The sequence below is a fragment of the Nothoprocta perdicaria genome, unplaced genomic scaffold, assembly GCF_003342845.1.
Source record: "Nothoprocta perdicaria isolate Ctin4 unplaced genomic scaffold, notPer1 scaffold_200, whole genome shotgun sequence".
Lineage (NCBI taxonomy): Eukaryota > Metazoa > Chordata > Aves > Tinamiformes > Tinamidae > Nothoprocta > Nothoprocta perdicaria.
The window spans coordinates 1277642-1301106 of record NW_020455206.1 but is presented as its reverse complement, the minus strand read 5'-3'; the positions used below and the strand labels follow the sequence as shown (position 1 = coordinate 1301106).

At 43.8% G+C, this 23465-nt stretch overlaps 1 protein-coding gene across 1 annotated transcript; it reads left to right on the top strand.

Moving 5' to 3' along the window:
- Positions 1–66: 66 nt before the first annotated feature.
- Positions 67–23465, top strand: RNF38 (ring finger protein 38). Its single transcript, XM_026038063.1, has 10 exons — positions 67–255; positions 1908–2121; positions 3905–4069; positions 8161–8331; positions 12038–12199; positions 14436–14542; positions 15714–15801; positions 16875–16996; positions 18060–18159; positions 22762–23465. The coding sequence occupies exons 1-10, from the start codon at positions 149–151 to the stop codon at positions 22822–22824; spliced, it is 1299 nt and encodes a 432-aa protein (XP_025893848.1). The 5' UTR covers positions 67–148; the 3' UTR covers positions 22825–23465.

The following is a 23465-nucleotide window of genomic DNA, read 5'->3' as shown; positions in this document are numbered from 1 at the left end:
CCAGCGCGCGGCGGCCCTCGCGCCTCGCTCACCTGCCCGCTGTGCTCTTTGCCCCGTGCAGAGCGAAGACAGCCCCAGCCCCAAGAGACAGCGCCTCTCCCACACGGTCTTCGAGTTCCCGCCCGTGTCGCCCGCGCCCTCGCCGCCCATGCGACCATGGGAGCTGACATCGCATCGGCAGCCGCCGGCAGCGCGGCCCGGCCAGCACCTCTTCCCGGGGGAGCGGTGCCACACGCCTGCACGCAGCAGGAGGAGGTAGGGGCGGCGTGGTGCGATGCGGCCCCTCGGCCCGGCGCCGCGCTGCGCCGCGCCAGCGTGCGGGCAAAGCGAGACGGGGCAAAGAGAAACCACAGCCGAAAGGCCCACCTCTCGCCAGGGCGCCATGGGCTTTTCTGTGGTGCCGGGGTTTTCGCTCTGATTGCGCTCAGTCCTTTCCCTACATGAAAAATGCTGAAATGAAGGGAATGTGTTTGGGTGGAGAGAGGGTGTTAGAATAGTCTCATGCGTGGCTGGTGAGGTGGTCGTTCACATGCTGTTTGAATTGTGTTTCTGTCTTGTTTTTTAGCTTGTGTCTCAAAACTCACAAAATGGAGATATTTTTTTAATTAAGTTGGCTTAGTCGTGGAAAAGTAGAGTTTCTTTATGGTCTGACTAAACTGATACATTGGTGATAGCATAGGAAAGCATAAAAATACAGATTTCTTTACCACTAAGGTTATTTATCCAGAACACAAGCTGTCACCTTCCCATACTTGGGCTCAAGAACATTGAATTACCTAATGCAAGTTAAAGCACACTGCTCTGTTGGCTTCAGAGAAGTGTTATGATTTGATTTCTACTAAACTTTTAGTAACTGTGCTTTTTCTTGGGTGCACAATATTAGCCATTAGATTAAAAATACTCAATTTTGTTTTGTTTGTTAAGTCAACCATGGTTATGCAGTGATTGTTTGAGGTGAGAGGCTTAAAAATAGAGTTTTATTTCTCCATCACAAGCCCCCAGCCCCGAAGTCTTTGAGTCAGTGTCATTCAGAATGGCACAGATTTCCACAGAGCTTGTCACAGCTTTGCTCCAGTGGGGGGGTATCTTGCCCACAAAGTCTGTTTCACCCAAAAATGCTTTGAACCAGAGGGCCCATTACATACTAGATGCAGCAGTTTTGGCTGGCATTCAGGCAGGTTACAGACACTTCTTTGCAGTTTTTCATGAGTGTCTCCTTTAGAGTAAGCAGAGAGCTGTGCTGAATCCAGCCAGTGCAGAGGTGCTGTGGGAGGAAGAGGTTGGAATGAGGAGGGGATGAATGTGCACGGCCATCCGAAGGGCAGCATCCTGGCACTCAGGTGCAGTTATTTATATATATATTAATATGAATTGTTTATGTTTATCAAGAGCTGTTTCCTTCCTCACGCTTAGTGAGTATGTAAGAATTGCCTGTGTCTTTAGAGCGGTCTTTACTGCCATTACACAGTGAGCAGTAAATATCTTGTGAATATCTTGTGCCCGGCAGGAGCCAGGACCCCAGGAAGGTCTGCAAGGCCGCAGTTAAGAGTTCTCGACTGGCGTAAGTGCACAAGAGCCTCCTGAGGGCTTCTGAAGTTTGCCATCTCAATGTCTAAGCACTTGGCCTGGCAACACAAGTGATGTTGTTCTAATGGACTAGTGTTTATTTAAGTGCCTGTTTCCCCTTAGGGCATTCAGTTACATTCTGCCGAGCACTCTTGAAGTGAGTGTCAGTATTAGTACTGATTAGTACTGACTGGGTTTTGGAAGTTCTGTTGGTAAGAAATTACACTCCAGACTAACCATTCCAGCAGTTTTTCATGGTGCTGGAGACTCACGTGTTTGTAGTTGCTCAGGAATTTCTGTGGCGTTTTTGTGATCTCCTCTCGTCTTTGATGTGTTTGTAGCCCTCCTGTCCGGCGTCAGAGGGCAAGGAGAGACCGCCTGCCGCGACACAGCTCCGCTAACCAGGATGAAAACTTCCACCACCTCCCCTATGGGCAGCAGCCGGCAGCAGAGGAGCCACGAGCCTTCCATGCACCCAACGTGTCTCCTCGCTTGCTGCACCCTGCCGCTCATCCGCCACAGCAGAACACTCTTGTGGTTGACATTCATGAGCAGGTCGGGCTTAGAGATGTGGGTGGTGGTTTGTTTTGCATGAGGAATATCTTCTTAAGAGTGCCTCCACTGTAAAGCTTTCCAATACCAAAACGCATTATTTAGGTAGAATCATAGTGCTTGTAATTGAACATCTGCTTAGTTGCAGAACTTGTAACAGCAGTTTCTCATTACTGCATCAGCCAGACTAACCTCAATGAATTCATCCGTAAGTGGGGTGAAAAGATGAGCTCTCTACCTGGTCCAGAAAATAAATAATTAGATCCTCTCTAAAAGAGGAGCTGATAGAGCGTTCCTCATAGGGAGGATCCAGGGTACCATGCAGCCTGTTAGTAGTTAGATGCTAGTAGTTAGTAGTTAGTACTAGTAGTTAGTTAGTAGTTAGTAGCTAGCAGTTAGTAGTTAGATGTTAGTAGTAGCCTGCTAGTTAGTTAGATGCTGTAGTTTCTTGCAGCTTCCCGTTTTGATGAGCAGTTGTCTTAGGGCAGCAGCATCTCCAGAAGACAAATTGTGGCCCTGCTTCATGTGCTAACATTACATGATGACAGTGACTTTTATGCAAGTCTGGATAAAAACCATGGCACTGCCTTTACCTTCCAGATACCGTCTTACATCAGGTGTCAGTGTTTCCAAACTTGCTGATGTCTTCCACGGTAGTATTTTCTGCAGGCTAATTCTGGGAGGAAAGAACTATAAGAGGTCAGTTTATTCCTCCATGCCCTGTGGGAGAAATGGATACCTCTGAATCATATCCAGCACTGCATTGACAAAATAACTGCTTTTCTTCCTGAGGCAGAACTAAGCCAAAGTCAGTGTGTCTCCTGAGAGCAGGGTCTGTCGCTTGAGGTTGGGTTTGAAGTTCAGTGATCCCCAGTCCTGTTTTGGCCTCATCTGTTGGCCAGTTAAATAGGTCAATAGTCTTTAATTTACTTATTCTTAGCGTTGTAGTAAGCTGCACTCTCTCTCTCATTTCTCGCAGGTGGTTTCCATTTTAGCAAATCATGAAGCAAGAGAGAGGTTTGAAGTAATTACTTGCTGTGGATTTTTGCTCCTTTGACACTACTTCTGTGGGGTTATTGTCAGATTTCATAGTTGATGTTTGCAAAAAAAAAAGTATGTTATGTACATAACACTATCTACTTTTGTTTTCTGATTAAATTCTACAGAATACTGCTAACTATAAGATCTATGTGCCTGGATGTCTTTCCTAGGATGTCCACAGACATGTAATTTGTTGCCTCAGTAATGTTTACAAGTCCCTCTCTTTTCCAGCTTTCCAGCTGTCTTTCTGTTACAGTCAGGTTAAGAGACATCCCATAACTGTTGATCTGAACATGAATCAGAGATTGGCCTATTTGAAGGCAAGAAAGGCTATATAAAGTTAGTGTTCATTAAGATGTTTGTGGCTTATCACTCAAACAGTTTTCCTTCCAGAGTTGCCTCTTTAGCTACTGTGGAAGTTTATATTTTTCAATTGGCTTTTAATTACAGCCATCTTATTTCATAAGGACTGACCTTAGGGTGTGTGGGGGCCTCACTAATTTGCGACACTGCTGGAATGCTAAGGTGCCTTGGAGGCTTTAGCCTTTCAAGCTGAGAGATCTCTCCAGGTCTTGCACAGTGATGAGAGTAGCATTCCATTGAGAGGAATGTTTTCAAGAACAGGAATTACAGCTCTGGGTACTCTGTGTTTTGTTGTGCGAGGTGCAGGTTAGTCTGTGAATGCTGAGGCTGTGAGGAGTTTACAGTGGCGTTTAATTAAGCCCTGTTCTTCCTTTCGCTGCAGCTTCAAGGCCCAGTGCCGGTCTCGTACACAGTGACCACCGTGGCGCCGCACGGGATCCCACTTTGCACGGGCCAGCACATCCCGGCCTGCAGCGCGCAGCAGGTCCCGGCTTGCTCCGTGGTGTTCAGTGGGCAGCACCTTCCCGTCTGCAGCGGGCCACCCCACGTAAGTGCAATTCCGTGATTAGGTCAACTTTCATCGTAGACATGTGGTGGCACCTTGGTGCTTCACGGGAGAAAACCTTTATTTCCTGTGGCAAATTGCAATGGTGTCTAACAGTTTAGGCCTTAGAGCTGGCAAATGTATGGCGCTTGCCTGGTTGCTTTGCAAGTTGTGGCACCTCAGCCTGATGTATTTTTTCATTCCACATAAATGTTGGTTTTTGATCTGGTCTCTTATCAGCAAATATTGTGTATATTTCCAGATGTTTAAAGCCTATGAGGCAGCTCACCAAGAAATTTTACTGAGATGAAGAGACCTTGCACAGGGATTGGTTATATGCAGAGAGGATCAGTACCCCCTGTCCATAGTCAGCTGTTTTTTGTTTGTTTGTTGTTCCTGAGCAGTGGTAAGATTGTGAAGAATCAGAAAGAGCTAAATTGTGTTGTCAATGTGCTCTCAAAATGAGTCAAAATATTGTTTTTTAATAATGATGTTTTTCTTCGAGACATCAGGAACTGATTTATCGAATTCAAATGTGGAAGGATGTAAGCTGCTTCTCCATCAGTTTTCACATGCCTCCTGGGAGGTACTGCTTTTCAGTGGCGCTCTCATGGACCGGCCCCTCGTGGAGATCTCGACGGGGCCCGGGGTGGAGCTGTCCCCGCTGGGCTGTCTGCCTGTGCGAGGCGGAGACCGCATTGCGCCCACCAGGGCTGCAGCGGCTCCTCCGTTTCTAGCATCGCTCTCTAATAAAATTTAGAAGCCATGTGTGATGCCCGGTAGCTATTTGTGATGCTGGTGGTTATTCCCACTGGGTTAATACCCCAGATTTGACCAAGGAGTGGTCACCTGTATGCTGTATATACATGGGTCTTTGCCGCCTGGACACTTGCTAGCAGTCTGTGGCTTCACCCTTCCCATGGTCCTGTTAAGTGTAGTTTTGTGACCAAAAGCCACGAAGAAGCCTGCGGCAGCGGGTAGAAACTCTTGATGTGGATTCCTGTTTCTCTGCTCAAATGGCTAGTCCCAGCCTAACTATCCCTGGCTGAAGAGGCTGGCTGGAGGAGAAACAGCGTTGCATTCGTGCTGCCCAGGCAGAGGCTGCTGGCCAGGCCGAAGCACCCAGGGTCTCACCTTGCCTTCCGAAATAGTGAACAGCTGTCCCTGTGTATCCCTGCAGCAGGATGAGAGAGAACTTTTTCTTCTGGTTACTCTTTCTGTGTGAAGAATTGTGCATTTCTGCTGCTTGACCTTGCTCTGTGAGGCAGCGTGCTCTTGGAGCACGTGTGTGTGGATTAGTGCTTGCTCAGTGGCTTCATCAAGGCAAGAATGCAGCATATCCTAAGAAACACCAAGCAACAACTTGAAAGAAGTCTTCCCAAGCTTTATATTGGGTTCTAAGGCAATCCAAACATCAGAGTATGGGTGCTGGTAATTCTTGTAGCTCCTAACTGTGCAGTCTGTAAATATTTCAGAATTCGGGAGTGCAGCTTTACTCTTAACATAGACATGAATGAATTTGTGTTAATTCCATCTAACCTTGCTCACTAAAGAGTTCACTGAGAGAATGGGTGCAGTGTGACAGAATATGAAATATTTCCCAAGTTGAAACTTTGTAGCATCAGCAAGTGGACCATATTTTTTTTTCCTATTATGTCACAGAATCAAAGAATTATGTAAGTTAGGAGGGAGCTCTGGATGTGCCCGCTCAGAGCACAGCCAGTTTTCAAGGATGGAAAATCAGAGTCATTTAAGCTTGCATACTAATGCTCACCCCCTTCACTGATGAAACTTTTTGTCTGGTGTTTGTGGCTGGAAATCCTTTGCTGGAGCTTGTTCTCCTTCCTTGTCATACTTTCTCTGCTTGCTCCCAGAAGAGGTGATTTTTGCACACACCTGCTGAAGACAGATACTAATGTGCTTGCCAAGCTGAATAGCACAGGGTCTCTCTGTGCTTTCTACAGCAACCTCATCGCTGACTTTTCAGTGGACCCATTTCAGTAGGTGGTGCTCTCTAGTACCCGCAAGCCCAGGGCCAGGCGCAGGAGCTCAGTCTCACAGGTGTCAGACAGAGGGGGATGACTCCCTAGCTGTGCCCTTGGAGCGCGACGGCCGTGGGTCCTGCTGGACGCATGAGCGCGTTGCAACACTCGCCTTGGGGCAGAACCGTCCGCATTTCCCGGCACTGCCGCGCACTCGGCCAAGCCCATCCTGCTGCGTGGGCTCTGCTGCCCCACGGCAAGAGCTCGTGTGCTCCTGCCCGAGCTCTGCGGAGCTCTCGCTGGCCTCTTTCTGCAGGCTGCCATGCTCTGGAGCGCAGCTGCGCCTGCCCCGCAGCCCCTGTCCTGCAACCCCAGCCCTGCAGCGCGGTGTCTCGTAGCCGCGAGACTGGCTGCCGTCGCTTTGCTATGCACACGAGCAGGAGGTGTGTGGAGGGGCCCCGCGTACCCAACGCTGCTGGGGGAGCTCCTGCACGGAGGTGTCGCGCTGCGCCCGTCCCGGTGCCCGTGGCTCTGCTTGGGAGCAGCCAGTGGGAGTGCAGCGGCACCCGGCCCTAACAGTGGGCAGCTGGTGGCACTGGTCCTGGTGCAGATGTGCACCCGCGGTGACAGCGGCCTCCGGTCCTCACGTAATGGTGTGGGGGTGCAAGGTATGGTCCGCTTTCCCACATAGCTGATCCAGTGTGTGTGAGGTCACTCGAGGGACCATTAAAGCAATTGGTCTTTTATACCTCTCCATAGCACTAATCCTTCTCAAACACCGTGGCATTGGACCTGAAAATTTACCTTCCGTTTGGTTTCTGAACTGAACTGAGTTTTGAATTTACTGAAATTCACTTCGGTTTATTAAGTATGATAAAAATATTTTAACTATTGATAAATTTAGCTTTGATTTTTTAATTATTTTATTTTATTTTTTAGAAAATGGTGGTACATTTAAAAAAATAGATATAGATCAGATTAATCTGCTGTTGTTTCAGGGCAAGTAGGGATTTCTTGAGGGTCCTGACCATAGTAAATGAGGTGGTGATTCCACTTTAACTCTTTGAATGTGGTTTTAAGCTAGATCTGTTATTGCTGTGTGGTCATTATAGTCTATATGTTCAGTTTGTTGTGTTACTCCTGACTGACAAAAACTGGGAGAGTAGCAGTGGGTCCTGTACATGACTTTACCAAATTATGTATGCTTCTCCAGTGGGATATTAAAAACAAAAATGACCTTTTTAATTTATAGTAATTATCTTTTGTTCACATAAAGCCAAGGTGGTGTTGGTAGTTTGACAACTAACAAATTTAGTCTTAGGTGCTCCTTTAATGGTGAAAAATGCAGAAGGAACATACCTGAACATTCCTTAAGGAGCAGGAAAAAGAAAAGGCATTTCTTCTCATTCCTCCATTTGCAGAGCCGGAAGAGTAAATGAAGGCTTGCATTAAGTATATTTCTGCTCCCCTACACTGCCTTCACCACTCACATAGTTCAAAATGCTTTTGCATGAGGAACTTTAGAGGGGAGAGGGAGAAAAGGTTCCTTCCTACAGTAGCTCTTCTTGCTCACATAGAATCACAGAATCCCTAAGGCTGGAGGGGGCCTCCAGAGATGATCCAGTCCAGCCCGCTGCACATGCAGGGTCACCTGGAGCACGTGGCACAGGCTGCGTCCAAGCAGGGCCCAAAGATCTCCAGAGAAGGAGACTCCACAGCTTCTCCTGGCTGCCCGCTGCAGTGCTCTGTGCTTCAGAGCATGAAGGATTTCAGAGCACTGAACTGGACAGAGCTTGTGAATTGTGTTTCAGGATGGTAGGCAGCAGTGAACCCCAGCTCCCATTGAACTAATCTGCAGTGAATGACACTTTGCAGATGCCTGGGGACACACCATCGTATTTGTAGAACCTGGTCTGCATCGGTCATTTTGCCCTGTATATGTGTCTGAGTTACTGTTTTTATGTGTTCTGAAGGCTTCTTTCAAGGTGTAAGGAAAACTTCTGTTTTTTGTTACTGCTTATTAGAAAATGTAGGAAATATTCTATTTCCCTTCCAGATATTTTCATTCCAGCGGCAAAAATAAGTTTTACTTTGTTGTCATTTTTGTTTCAGATGCTTCAGGCATGTTCGGTCCAGCACCTACCAGTACCGTATGCAGCATTCCCACCCCTCATTTCTAGCGAGCCGTTCCTTTTGCACCCTCCCCACCTCTCTCCACACCATCCTCCTCACTTGCCACCTCCAGGGCAGTTTGTTCCTTTCCAAGCACAGCAGTCGCGATCGGTAAGTAATGCTTCTTACCCTCCCACCTGAGGATAGGTTGGGCTGGATGGGCTAATACTGTTGCCCCTTTTCCTATCTCATTGAGGAAATAAATGATTTTTGTTTAAAGGAGTCTTTTTTTTCAGATACTTTCTAAACAAACCTGTCCCCACTTAGTGTAAAGATAAGGAATTAATACTTGTAAAATTCACTCTAATTCTTTTAGGTTTTCATCAGTGCTGTCTGTGCTGTTTCTGTATAGGCTTGTACTGCACTCAGAAAGACTTATGCTTATTTTACTTTACTGTTCCTTCAGATGCTGCCTTTGCAGAAAGAGGCGAATCCAGAGGAGGCTGTGTAGTGCAGCAGTGGTCTTGGAGAAAAGCTTAGCAAAGAAATGTGAAAACACCGGATGTTACTTTCATTACAGACTTTTACTGTTTTCCTTCTAAGTTGAACTTTAAATGACCAGGGTTTTCCTTAGAATGGTAAACCATTATGGCTTTAGGTCTTTCGGAAGCCTTCATAAACCAAGAATCTCTCCCTTCTTCCTGTTTTTCACTTGTGAAAACTGACTACTTCAGCTTCAGCTCACTGGCTGAAAAGTTAGTGGCCTTGTATTAGAGAGCAAAGAGACAGCAGAAGGTGACCATGTTTTGAATTTGAGGGGAGAAATTACGTTTCTGCCCCACAGCTCTGACTGTGGGGTTATCTGTATGCTTGTGTCAGTCTGTTTGTCTTTCTCACTAGAACTCGCTGGCCAGGGAGCACTGGCCATAGCTTTCAAGGTCACACTGGTGCCTGCGGGCCAGCATGGCCATCTAGCCTTCGCTTCCTGACTTACCTGTGAACATATCATGAGAGGACAGTGTTGCAAGCCTTGTTGAAGTCAAGATAGGAAACCCCCTCCGCTCCCTCCTCATGTACCCAGCCATTCATTCCTTCATAGAAGGCTGTCTTGTTGGTTAAGGGTGGTTGCCCCTTGGAGACTCCATCGGCTGCATATTCTTGCAGATGACATCCAGAATGAGCTGTCCAACTGTCTTTCCAGGTATAGAGCTGAGGCTGACCAGCATTTAGTTAGTTTCCTACGTTCTCCTGCTTGCTGTTTTTAAAGACTGCAGTGACACTGCCTTTCATGCAGTCCTCAGGCACCTCCGCTGTTCTCTGGTACTTTGCAGAGGTGATGCAAAGTGCCCTAGCTCCTTCAGCACTTGTGGGTGCATCCAGCCAGGGCTGCGCATTTGTGTGTGTCAGGTTTGCCTGATTGATTTCTAACCCAGTCCTTGATGAAGAGAAAGTCTTCCGTTTTCCAGACTTTTCCTTGTTTTCAGGGTGTGAGATCCTGGAGCGCTGGCCTTAGTGATAAAGACTGAAGCAAAGAACGTATTTTGTAACTCTGCCTTCTCTGTATCCTTTGTCACGAGGATACCCAGCCTGTTCAGCAGTAGACCCACATTTTCCCTAGTCTTCCTTTTGCTGCTGATACACCAGAGGAAACAGGTTTTTTTTATCCTTGACATCCGTTACTGGATTTGATTCCAGGAGGCCTTAACTTTCCTCCTTGCATCACTGCGTAGTCTGCACATTCCTGTATTCCTCCCAAGCACCATGCCCATCTCTCCACAGCTCTGTACTTCGTTCTTCTGCTTTGGGATATTGCCAGGAGCACTTTGCTCATTCATGCATGTCTCCTGCCCACTTTGCTTGACTTTTACTCACAGGAGTGCACTGATCTTGAGTTTGGAGGAAGTGGTCCTTGAATGTTAACCAGCTTGCCTGGACCCCTGCTTCCTTCTATACCCTTAGCCTAGAGGACTCCTCCAGACAGGTTCCTGAAGAGGCCATAGTTTCCTGACCTCAGGTCCAGGGTTGAAATCCTAGTCATTGACCTCCTTCCTCCTGGCAGCATCCTGAACTCCACCATCTCATGCGCACTGCAGCTAAGTTGCTCCCAACGTTCACACGTCCAGTTGCTCATTCTTTGCTTGTTATTACAACTGTCCAGCAGCACAGATCTCCCTGTTGGCACCTCCACCATCTGTCACAAGGTTGTCCTCAGTGCCTTGCAGGAGCTCCTGGGACTGTCTGTGCCAAGTCTTTCCAGCAGATACCACGGTTCTCCATGCAACCAGTGCCTGAGATCATGAGGCTACTTCTGGCTTGCTGTAAGGGGCCCAAAGGACAACTTCTTCCTGATCAGGTGGCTTGTAGTAAGTGTCCACAGCAGTATCCCCCATTTTTTTGGTCTTCTCTCTAATCCTTGCTCGTAAGCTCTTAGTTCCTTCTTTATCCACCCCTAGGTAGAACCAGTTGCTCTGTAACATAAAGACCAATTCCACCATCTCACTGTCCTATCCTGTCTTCCTGAAAAGCACAGGGTCATCTTTTCTTCCTGAAAAGCACAGGGTAGCACCCAAGGCATATGACCTGTTCCTCCATATCTCTGTAAGTGCACTGAGATTGTGGTCCTGCAACTGCCCACAGATCTCATATTGTTTTTATTCCCCACACTGTGTCAGGAGTAGCAGAATGCAGGAAGTTATTTATAAATAACAGAAAGTTACAAATAGCAGAAAGCTATAAAGTCAAAAAAGCAGTTATAAATAGCAGAAAGTTATTTATAAATTCCTCATAAATCTCAAGAAAGCAAATAAACCAGGAACCTGCCAATTCTCCTGCTTTTAATGGAGTTACTGAGGGGAAAAACAGTGGTGTTGTTTACTTATTATGTAATTACTGAGTTCTTTCCTAAGAAACCTTTGATTTCCTGCTGCAGTTTATAGATCATTCTCATTTATGGTTGATGAGAATGATTTAGAGCTCTTTTCTTCAGCTTAACAGCTCTTTATTATTATTATTGTTGTTATTTTTGTTATAATTATTATTGTTATGCAGGTTATTAGCTGATTCCTTGCGTATGCCATCTGATAAACTGGATAATAAATGCTTACATTCCTGCAGTGCTTTAGTTTGAAGACTACTTTATCTGGTCCATCTTGTCAGAGTTCCATCATGCCTAATGACTGAGAAGTATAAGGAGAAAAGACTGAGGCGAAGGATCGGTCTATGCAGAGTTTGGGTGTATTCTGAGGCCCTGACAGATTTATTACAGTTCACTGTCTCACAGGACTAAGCTGGAAATCCTTGCTTCAAAACCTCTGGACTGTCCTTGGTAGGACAAGCGTCTGCTTCGTTGTTGAGCATCATGATCTGTTTAATACCACTAAATAGCCGCGTCCACCATCCATGTCATTTGCAAATTATATGGCAAAATCTTATGTCTGTCTTTAGCTGTCACACTGGCCAATGAGATAAAAAAGAATATTTTCTGCAAAGGTCTTCAGATTATTTTTTTTCCTTTCATATCGTTTCACAGAGACAGCAGCCTGGCCAGAAAGAGAGCAATATTTCTCTTTAAAAAATCACAAGACGCAGAAAATTAAAGCCCCTCCTGTATTTGTTAGATTATAGAAACTCCTAATCTACAACCACGGCTAGCTGGAGGAGATTAATTTAGCTCAAATTCATAGTGTAATATTTGCTATGGTAGTGTTGTTTTCTTGGTAGTTTTCCAGGTATTACTCTGAAAAAAGTAGACACTGTGACCATACAAATACACTGTGAAACTGATCAGAGCAGCTCAGAGTTGTACAGCTGGGATGGCAGTTCTTCAGTGGGGAAAATTGCATCTGTATTAATGCAACAAAGCCTGTGTTTCTTTCAGCCACTTCAAAGAATAGAAAATGAAGTAGAGCTGCTTGGAGAACATCTTCCTGTAGGAGGTTTTACATACCCTCCCTCAGTCCATCCACCAACATTGCCTCCCTCAGCTCCTCTCCAATTCTTAGCCCACGACCCTTTACACCAGGACGTGTCATTTGGTGTAGTAAGTATTGCCTTCTGCACTACATTCTCATTCATGCTGAATCTCAATCTTTATTCTCTAGCAGATTTGGTTGAAAAGTGGCACTTCTTGCAATTGAGTTCATTGTAATTAAGCTAAGGGCGACTTACTTAGTGACATCAGCAGGTGACTTTTGATAATGCTACTTGTGGTGTGTGCAATAGCAGTTGCTTGGAAATTATCCCTCCTCTGTATTACCACAGTCCAGCACTTCTACTGCAGAAACTAATAAGCACAGTTCAGAAATCCAGCGTCACTTGCACTTCTGCTAATTGTTCCTTAAGTGTGTTGAATTTACACAGGTCAGGAAAGCTACAATGCTTTGAAAATGATAGTTCTTTGGGGTGTTTGCAAGCAGCCTTAGAGTGCTTCCATCTTGCACATGGTCTGGTAGTGCCCCTGAGGCAGTGAGTCTTGCCTTAGGAGAGCATTAAGGTGAGCAGGAGGACAAGGTGCAGATAAAGAGCAGCCACGCCAAAAATGTGAAACCTACTTTGGGATGAAATCCGTGCCGAGGATGGTGCTGCTGGGGTCAGGATCCCCAGGCGTCCAGGCTTTGTGCCAGGATCCCTGCGTTGCAGCTGGGACCTTTCATAAAACGCTGTCTTTTGCTAAAGGCTTGAAGGAGGAGCTGCAAGTCAAATTTAGGTTCTGGGCTTATTTGATTTGTATTGCTTTATTTAGCCATATGTCATCAACTTGATAAAAGCTTTTAGTGGTCTGTTATCCCTAAATTTTTTTAAGGAGGATTGAATTTTAGGCCCTGTGACTTCAAGGACATACAGATATTTCTCCTTAGTGTTGTTGAAGTAATGCAGCCTATCTCTGAATGAAATTAAACGTTTGCTGTTTAAAACTCAAATACAGCTCCACACTTTAAAAAGAATTATTCGTCTCAATGTTAAGCTAAAAGTATGCAGGTAGTAAAGATGTACACTTCTACAGTTCCAGACACACTTCAAAATATTCCATAAATTTCTTGTATTTGATTTGTATGCTTGATAGAGAAATTACAATTAAACTTCCTGGGTACAGTGAGATCTTCTTGATTTCCAAGTTCAGATTTTAAAAGTAAATAGAGAACAAAAGAATGTGTTTTTGAAATCGCAGGTTATGTAGTGTCTGTACACCCTCATGCTTCAATCTTGGGCTGGGTATCGCTGGCTGAGGGGCAGAACACTGGTGTGTTATGAGTAATCATATGGTCTTTTAAAAAGCAAATCCTAAATCTCTAGTGACTCAAGTCATTTTTAGCAAAGTTTGGTTGTATTTGCTTTATAATGAAATTACTATGGAATGGCCACATTTCTGGCTGTCCTTTATTCAGAGGACCTAAAAAGTGAAAATGGGACCTAGAAGTCCTAGACCTAAAAGTGAAAACAGCACTTTCCAGTGCTTTTGTTTAGAACACAAAATTCACCAAGCAATAAAACTGATATTTACTGTATATGGTTTGAGATCTTACTTTCAAGAAAAAGACTATGTTTATTTTACATAGTGATAATTTTACTGTGTACATTTTATGCATGATTGTGGCTGTCAATAATGTTTCTGCTGTTAAGTCAATTTCTTTTCAGGTTAATCTTTTGTTTTGTTGGGTTTCTCTGTGTTCCAAAGTTTCAAGCATGGAGAGAGAAAAGCATGCTATTAAAACATTTGGTTTTTTTTCTTTCAAAAAAAAATCCTTAAGATTTTTGAATATAAACTCAATAGCAATATGAATTTCAGCTCTGAATAATCCTTAATAATTACTACTTTGAGTATTTCTGGAAAAATGCATTTTGCTTTTGAGTGGTTTTTTTTTTGACTATGTGTGCACCCATTTCAATAGTTAGTACAAGAAATTTTGCACAATGAGATCAAAACCTTAAACACAGGAGTAAATATATGTATATGTACTTCTTTTAAAACTCTTCCTTTACTGGGCTGAGCCTCTAAACTTGGAGAGGAACCAGGAGTTCAGCTCCCGTGGGTCTCCTAAAGCAGCCCTGCAGGGGCTTGCATTGTGCATGGCTGCTTTCTCCCACAAAAGGCTGTGATTATGTTTAAGTCATAGCAGCTGTTATCAGAAATGAGGGTCTATGTGTCTCTGACTGGAGCGGGAGGGTTTTTGGCGGGTAATGCTTTAATGACGAGGGATTTCAGTGTTGGGCTTTCAGCTTGTTAACCAGCAAGTTAAGGAGCGGAGGTGCTGAGCGTTGCGTCTCTCCCCCTGCAGTCCTACCCAGCGTTTGTGCCGCGACGGCTGCCGGGCCGCAGCAGGTACCGATCGCAGGCGCCGGTGCCGCCGCAGCCCTACCCTGCCAGCCTGCTGCCCTACGTGCTGTAAGTGCCAGAGGCGCCTCCTGCTCCTCCTCCCTCCGCTCCACTGGAAGTGTGCGGGGCTGCGGGCGTGCGAGCCGCCCGGCTCCTTCCCTGCTCGCTCTGTGCCAGCAACACGCACAATTCAGCGCTTCAGAGATCTCCTTCGAAAAGACTTCAGCCTGCTCTGAACAGTTTACACATCAAAGGAGGAAAAGTGAAATTTCACTAGTTTCATCCTTTGTAGTTTTGGTATCTGTTTTCTTGCTCTTTCTGGTGGAAGTCTTCTTGAAGATACTGAAGACAAGTAAAAATTTGTCTTCAAAAACTTGGCTGGGCAGCACTGACACTGAATTAACCAACCTTTGTCTCTCCTTGTGGGGCCTCTGGATCGAGGTCTCTTCCCGTGCGGTTTTAGCATGGAAGTGGCCCCCAGATACCTTCCACACAGTGAAGCTGTTGAGCTTTGCACCTCAGGCATCATAGTGCCTTGTCTGTCTCTCCAGTACAGAGTGGAGCACAGCAATTCCTGGTGAATTCATTGAGATTAAGCTTTTAGTGCAATGCATTTATTATTGTAGTTCCTCCCTGTCTGGAGGGCGACAAATGCTTGTTCACTTAAAAGAGGAAAAATTTCTATCTAGCCTAAATATTCCAAAAGGTTCTGCTTTGCCCAGCATCACAGTCTATGGGAAGGCAAGTCTCAGGTTGCTTTCACCATGCAAGTTGGTCCAGTGGTGTGTCTGATTATATCCACTGTGCCTTTTGGAACGTCCTGCGGTTTGGCATTGCACAGCCAGGTGCAGTTAGGGTTCCCTGCCTTGTGTGATACTTTATACACTTAAATTTAGCATCAGAATCCCTGGTTCAGTACTAATATTAGTTCCCCATGATGTGTGACAATCAAGAGATGTAGATTTTGTAGTAATGCTGAGCCTTGCTATGAAGTGTCAGGTGAAGCCCAGCAATAAACATTCATATAAAAGGCAGTATAAAGAGTACCCAAAAGTGACAGGAATACCTGTTCTTTCAGCCCTTTCATATCAGATGTTAGTTCTTGACCTCATGCTTACCATTTTACTGTCTTAGAACTTTTGGATTTAAGAGGGATCAGTAAGGTTACTTCACGTTAGCTGTAAATCTGTGTGCTGTTCTTGAGCAAGGTGCTGAACTTTGTCATTACTTGCTCCCATAGTAGATCAATGCTCCCAGTGCCACCGGCAGTTGGACCAGCTTTCAGCTTTGAGTTGGATGTGGAAGATGGGGAAGTGGAAAACTATGAGGTTGGTATGGGAACCGCAGATATATTTGAAAAACTCAAATAGTCCACACAATGGAATTATTCTTTGCTTTCAGTCCTGCTTCTGTCCTTGAAGTAAAGATAATCACCGTGAGGGCAAAATCCAGAAAAAAAACCCCACACTTTCAAATCTTACCCTTCTAAATCAGTGATCATTGAATCGGCTTTTTGTTCTGTATGCTTCTCTTCTATTTTGGAATTTCAATTATCAAATGGAAGTAAAGCATATTCAAAAGAACGAATTAAGTTATGTTTTTGCGCTGTGATGACTTTGCAGAATATTTTAAATCTAGAACAGTAAAATAAATGAAGCTAATTGCAAGGCTTTGACGGCCTTGGTGCCTTCACTTCTTCAGAGACCCTCAGGAAAAACTCAAATCAAAAACTCAAAATGGTCAGCTAGCCTTTCTTTTGTATCTCTTTACCTTTTGTTTTCTATCAGTCAAGTTCATACTGATATTTTTCGCAGTATCCTTGTGAAGCAGCTCAAATCATATACATGACAGAGGGCAGATTAATCATCAGAGCAGCAATTAGCTGTGATAAGTAGCGCATAAAACTGAGCAGAAGATTTTAGCCAAAAATGATTTAAGGTCGATGTCATGTTTTGTTTTCCAGAGCTCAGGATAAAATGTCCCTGCTGTGACTCAGCTGGCTAGTAATAATCAGACCTTGTCCCTTTAAGTACTTGGAGGGCCAAACTTGTTGCATATTTGCTGTGGAAATAAATTTGACAACAAATTCCTCTCATTAGCCTTGAAAAGTAAAGAACTAATCAAAAAGCCGAAAGAGTAATTAAGAATTGTATCATGGGGGCTTCAAAATCACAAAGAGTACATCTGGAATAATTCAGAAAAGTAGTTGAGCTCTGAAAAGTGTTTTGTTCAGCTCATGCTGTGAGGGGAGAGGTGAGATCTTAAGGGTTTCCTGGTGGAGTCTCGTGTGCTACCGAGTGGGAGGATGACGTGTTATTGTAGAAGAGGTGATTCCAGCCCAACTTGTCTGATGTTTGTTTGAGCTATGTTTTTTAAAATGTGCAACTGTCGTGTCTTGCAGGCACTGCTGAACTTGGCAGAACGTCTGGGAGAAGCAAAGCCCCGAGGCCTGACCAAGGCAGACATCGAGCAGCTTCCATCGTACCGGTTCAATCCCAATAGCCACCAGTCAGAACAGACCTTGTAAGTACATTTCTCAAAGTTGAGCAATTTTTGTGACTTTATTATAATTTATTTCAAATGGAAACCCACTTACGCCAAAGGTGTTTATGGAAGTACTTTAAAAGCAGTCATGTCTCAGTAAAGATATATTTTTTTCTTGGGACTGCTATTCAATACTATTCTTCCTAACTTTAAAATTTCTATCTCATCTCGCTTAATTTAAAGATGTTTCAATCTAGTAGCTCAGAATTTCAGGAAATTAAGTTAAAGAAAGGTTTCTTTCAAGGTTAAGTTCAGTATCTTAGACACTGAAGAGACATTGTTAACTGGGAATTAAGCCTGTGTTAAAATACTTTCAAGTGTTTAATTTCAATGTGATTCTTAAAAAGCATTTGTCAGTGGTTTAAGGGTGTGTTTTCTGATTCTTAAAAACCCCTAACTTTGAAAGATCAGCATAACCAAGTGGAAAATGCATTGTAGGTAGAAGGATAGTCAAATGACTTAATGCCAAATGCTGTCTAATGTTTATAATTAAGATTTTTTTTTTTACTCCAGTTACAGTTATCTTCATCATGGCTTTTAACATAAGTAGGCAAAGGGAATCAATTTTGTAATCAAAATTTTTTTTTTTTAAGTTCACAACCTCCCTGAAGAAAAAGTATTTTTAATAGAATATTAGTGTATATGTGAACAAGGGGGGAAATTTCTCTACTAAAATGTGTGTGATCTTTAATCAATATGTTTTCACAGATTCTCACTATTACTTCTTTTAGATAGAAAGATAGACCTGAAAGGAAGCTCTTACAGGTTAATACTTCCTGTCCGTATCAACATATGTTTGTTCTGGTGATGAGCTCTGTGCCTTTCCTTGCTTTATAGTTTGAAATTACCTTAAGCAGAAAGGCAAATCTCGCTTTACACTGGTACATTAGAGATTTACCACTATAAATATTCACTGCAGTAGCTACCACATAAGCAAACCTGCTACCCTGTTGCAGATATACCTTACGGGCTGATGATGGAATACAAATATGTCATTCTTGAAAAGCGGATTTCTTGAAATTTTGCCATCTTATCTTTTTAGGTGTGTAGTGTGCATGTGTGACTTTGAGTCAAGGCAGCTACTTAGAGTCCTACCCTGTAACCACGAGTTCCATGCCAAGTGTGTCGATAAATGGCTTAAGGTAAAAACAAATAAATAGAAATGGGGAATTTATTATGCGGTCTTGGGGGCCAGGGGTTTCATGGGTTTGGGGAGTGTTGGGGGTTAATGTTGTTATTCTTCTGCTGCATGTCTCTTTTGCTTCCTTTGTGCAATACTTAGCCTAGGAAGGCCCACAGGCCCCAGGCATTGCGTCCTTTCACTGCTTCTTAACACTTAAAGAGGGAGTGCTTTTAAAGAAGTCTTTGGCATAAGGAAAAGGGGATGATTTTTGGCTGACAGATCTTGCTGTTTTCTGTTTCTGCGAGGCAATGCCAACAAAACCAAGTTTATAGCAACACAGGAAGTACAAACTAGGGTTTGTCTGATGGCAGACCCTTAGCACTGTTTTGTGTATCCTGGTTAGTAAAATTGAATGTTGATACGGAGTTTGTCTGTTTCTCTGTGGTTTTGAAGCATGTCAGATATGTATATGTGTATGTGCATATATGTGTATAATGCATGTAAAGTATGTTTGTGTGTATATATGTGGGTAGATGTATGCACACATATGTACGTATGTATATGTCCTGTGTATGCATATATGTATTTACATTCAAAATTGCGTAGATAAGATTTACCATATAGTTATGGATTTACACATACGACGTGTGCCATGCTCTTTCAAAACTATTTATGAGGAGGGCAAGAGAAAGAGACACCTAGAAGCAGGACAGCCCAGTGGGATCAGAGCATAGCAGCCTGTGGGAAGGACCAGTAATGTGATTAAGCAGGAGATGATAAGTAGGTATCTCTGCAAGCTGCATTATAAAGATTTGTTACTAACAGGATATCAATTCTTGTTTTGTCTCATCTTTTTTTCAATATTTTATTATATCAAGATTTACATATGTAGAATAATTGAAATTGCAATGAACCTATAGAAAACAAGTATATAGGGTGCAGTTCACAGATTTATAGTTTTTATAAATTTGCAATTTCTTTAGCTTCATAATGTAGATTTCTGTGTTTCTATAGATTTAAAAAAAAAAGAAAAAGAAATACCCCAATGAAAAAATGCCCCCCTCCAAAAAATATCCCCCCCAAAACTTGTTATTTTTTTCTCTTGAGTATTTGCTTATATATGTGTTGCTGTAGAGAAGCCGTATTTTTAACATGGAGGAAATTCACGTTAAAGTCTGCTTGAAGTGGTAAATTCATATCTATAGTGTCATTTTGGCTACCTTGTTATTAAGAATAATGGTAAATTTTTTTTAAATTGGGATCCAAAACAGCCTTTCGGCAGCAGTACCTGGCACAGACAAAGGCTTCTGCAGAACCTGTCGCTATGTCAGTGTTTCTGGAACATTGCTGAATAGTAATTGAGCGTTTCAATGCTAGGCTGCTGTCCTGCCTTATCGTCTATCCACATACGTGTCTGAAAATCAGCAAGAGGAAGGAAAACCTCCGTTTTTTTTTTTAATTCGTAAAACTTCATGTCTCAGGTTGTGACTGTATTTTAACATTCTTACGACAGCAGTATCATCTAAAGGAAAACTTGCCATAGGAGAAATATATGAGCACAAAGGCCTCAGCTCTCTTGAGAAGTGAGGTGAAAGATGTGCACGATCTGCAGCTAATGGGAGTGCGGTTAGGGAGTGTAGCCTGGAACTGCTCATTGTTGAACACACACACACAGTTCTATCCCAGAGTAGCTGGGTGAGGATCATTCAGCCTCCTGGAGGGTCTCTGAACCAGTGTATTTACATCATGACAGCACACTTACAGAATATGATCTCTTATTGAAATACAGATTATTTTGCTTACAAACCAAAAAAGAAAATCCTTTGTAACTAAATCTAGTCTATTTTAGTTAGTGCCTCTACAGCGAAAGCCTCCAAAAGCCCTTGTATATGCAAACCTGAAAACATGATAATGGGAAGATATGCATATATATGTGTGTGTGTTTGTGTGTGTATGGATGTATGTGTGTATTTGTATACATACATAACTTTTTTTGTGCATTCCTTTATGTGTTTCACAGCTTTCTTCATGAGTTGTTAATACAGCTCTATTTCCAGTATAGCCATGCACTCCTCCTGTTGGAAGGTGGCTTTCCTGCCCTTACCAGCTTACCTCCACGTGAGGAGCTGGGGGCTTCCCTGCTAGTATGCCTGTTTCCCAGCACATTCCAGACCTCTGGAGAAGTTTGCCTTGGCCACAGCAGCAGTAGGTGTCTTCTCTGCTTCAGATGAGCACACATGTCATGCACCATCCAGCTCACGTAATGTGGATGAATTCTGTAAGGTGGCTGCAGAGCAGAAGTGTAGAAGGTTTTAGTATTTCTTTTTTCCACTGAGAAATAAGTGTTTATTTGGTTTTAGCTGATTTATTTGTATGTCTCTTGAAAGAAGAGATTTGCCACCTGTGGATTTTTCTTTGTTCTTATGCTAGAAGCTTTGACTTACGTTGATGCTTTCAAACTTTGCGTAGTTTTAATGAAGACATTAGCGAGCTGAACGAATTTTGAAAAAGCAAAGCCGTGTTGCACAGTCTATAGCTGTCGGAACCCAAAAAGGACAAAGCTCCAGAGCAACCCCGTTGTTCATGCGGTGCGAGGCGCCGTGTGCCTGGCGCTGCAGAGCAGCACCGCGCGGCCGCCGGCGCCGTGGGGACCCTCCAGCGCCGCAGGGACTCGTGCAGAGCCGCAGTGCACACGTGCATGCAGCGAGGGGGACATTGTCCCTGCTGTGCTCTCTGCTCTGCTCTCCCCTGTTCCGCAGCACAGGGGTTGGCTTTCGTGTCCCACTGCTCTTCCAGAATGTGAGTACGTGACGGGTCTGCTTTTCAAGTGAGATGTAGTAGTTGTCCCAAAGGAGAGCTGGAAAATACGACCTGCCTCTGTCACAAGAACTCGCCCGAAGATGAGGAGAACTTACCTTACATTTAATTCTAGGAATGGCATACTCTATTTCAGAATAGATGATGATAGACGATTAAGATTTTACCCTAGTTCCAACAGTTTTAGTATCAAGGAAATGCAGTTGTTTTTGTGGAATTTTAGGAACACTTCACAGGTCGGTTTAGCTAGAAATTTCAGGAAATAAAACAGTTCATTGTGTAGCTGTGTCCTGTTGTATTACAGAAAGTTGGTTTGCGTGTAGGAGTAAGTAGTTAGGGGGACAGGTATTATGTCCTCCTTCCACTTTGCAAGAAAGGCCTGGTGAAAGTCAGGAGAGGAAGTTAATTCCATAAAAGGCTTAGAACACTAAAAAATCCTAAGCAGATTTGGTTATAATTGAATCTTGTTTAAAAAACAGTACTTAAGTTTGCATGCAATTCATTTTGTCCTGGCTTAGATGATTTCTTTCAGCAGTTTCCTGTCAGGAATTTATATTTTAGCAATATACTTGCTGTATGGTCTGCTTCATGCTATAATTGGCAAATACTGGAGTATTTATTTACGTTCTTTCATCAGACTGCTTCATCTGGAAGAATTTGCCTTTTTATTTTTTAACCTGAATTTATACCTGAATTCAGGTATTTTTTACCTGAAGGGTGTGAAGGATAATATAACTACAGAATAGAGACCAAGTAGAAACATTGTCATCATGTATGAAATCAATAATGAAAGAGCAAGAAATGTTTTTTGAATTGATTGTCCAATCCTTCTAATCTGTCCTTGAACAATTCTGTAAAGAAATAATAACGATAAGTAAACCTGTAAGACCATCAGAACATTAGTAATTGACAGAAAAGAAGATGAATTTATACTTCAAAATATATTTTAAATGTACTTTTAAATGTGCTTTAAAATATTCTAACCTACATTAGCATAAGTGTGGCATATTTGGCTTGGGGTCCTTCTCATTACTCTGTAAACACGTAAAATGTTTAAAAATGAAAAGATTCCTGTGCTTAGGAAGAGGTGTGCCTCCTGGGAACGTGCTCCCAGCAGCTCACGGAGGTGAAGTCTGGCGTGTCCTGCCGTTCGGGGAGTATGCAAGAGTTGCAGGGGATGTGTTGTCACAGTCATGTACTGAGGAGCTAAGCATGGAGCTACTATTGTGTGTATTACTCAGTGCTGAGTATCTGTTCTAGGCAGGTCATCTTCTTTAGCTTAGCTTTTTTACTAAAGTGTTAGTAAATTGTAAGTTTTTGCTAAACCTTTTTTCCGTGGTCCTTTTTCCTGGTCTGTTTTGTCTCTGTCCAAGTCTCCGTGGTGTTTTTCTGGGCGGAAGCCGGGAGAGCGTGGAGATGCTGCTGCTGGCGTGAGCTCGTGTCCCGGGGCCGCCCAGGCTGGAGCATCCCTCTCCGTGTAGGCTGTGTGCCGGATGGCGCTGCGCTTCCCGCTCACCTCGCAGGTGTTGAGTGCGGTGCAGCTTGGTGTCGCATTAGTAAGATCACCCGCTAGGGGAAGGCCAGCTTGCTGCTTCAACTGCTATTTGCAGATAAAATGCACATAGTTTCTATCATTATTCTTTCATTCAACCTGTCAAGTGACTGTAATAACAGCAATGTCAAATGGAGGCAGCTCAAGGCCCCGTGCTGCCCGTAGCTCTCGGCTCGGGCGCTGCGAGTGCCGCACGCTGGTGACGGGGGCTGCGGGGCCGGCAGTGCAAACCTGGTGCCTCTCGTTCTGCAGGCGAATCGAACGTGCCCCATCTGCAGAGCCGATGCCTCAGAAGTGCCCCGCGACTCCGAGTGAGCAGGACGGGCTCCTGGCTGCGGCGGACACTCGTGCACGTGGGCGCTCTCTGCGAACACAGCCCTCCCTGCACACACCACGGGCAGCGGACCTGCTTTTGCACTGTGTGACTTAATCGATTATAAAGCTTATAATAATTAGTCTTCACAATTATGGGATTGTTTTACTAACAGAGTGATTGGAACTCCGAAGACTTTTTTTTTCTTTTGCTTAATTTTGTGCGTGCACTAACATTCCCTGGGTTTTGTGTGATCATTCCGAGTGTTGCTGCGAGATTACAGTGGATGTGATCTTTAAGCATGTGCTTTTATATAAAAGAGAAAGGAGAAAAAAAAAAAGTGGTAGCTCCAAACAATATAGCAATCTACTTTACCTAGAGCCTTCCGATACTGTGAGTGGGAGCAAATGGTGCGAATGAGCGTTTGCTTGTGCCAGGGTGCGAGGCTGGGCATGCGTGTGCTTGAGAACCTGTATACCAGCATGTCCTGAGGACGTGTGCTATTAATTATGCTGCAATGTATAACCTTGTGTGTTATTTAAGCAGTACTAGTACTGTACACTGGTTTCTTTCCCTGTGTTTGCAGTTGCACACTGAATGCGATGGGTGCAGCAATTGCAGGCGTTTAATAATCCCTCCCTGA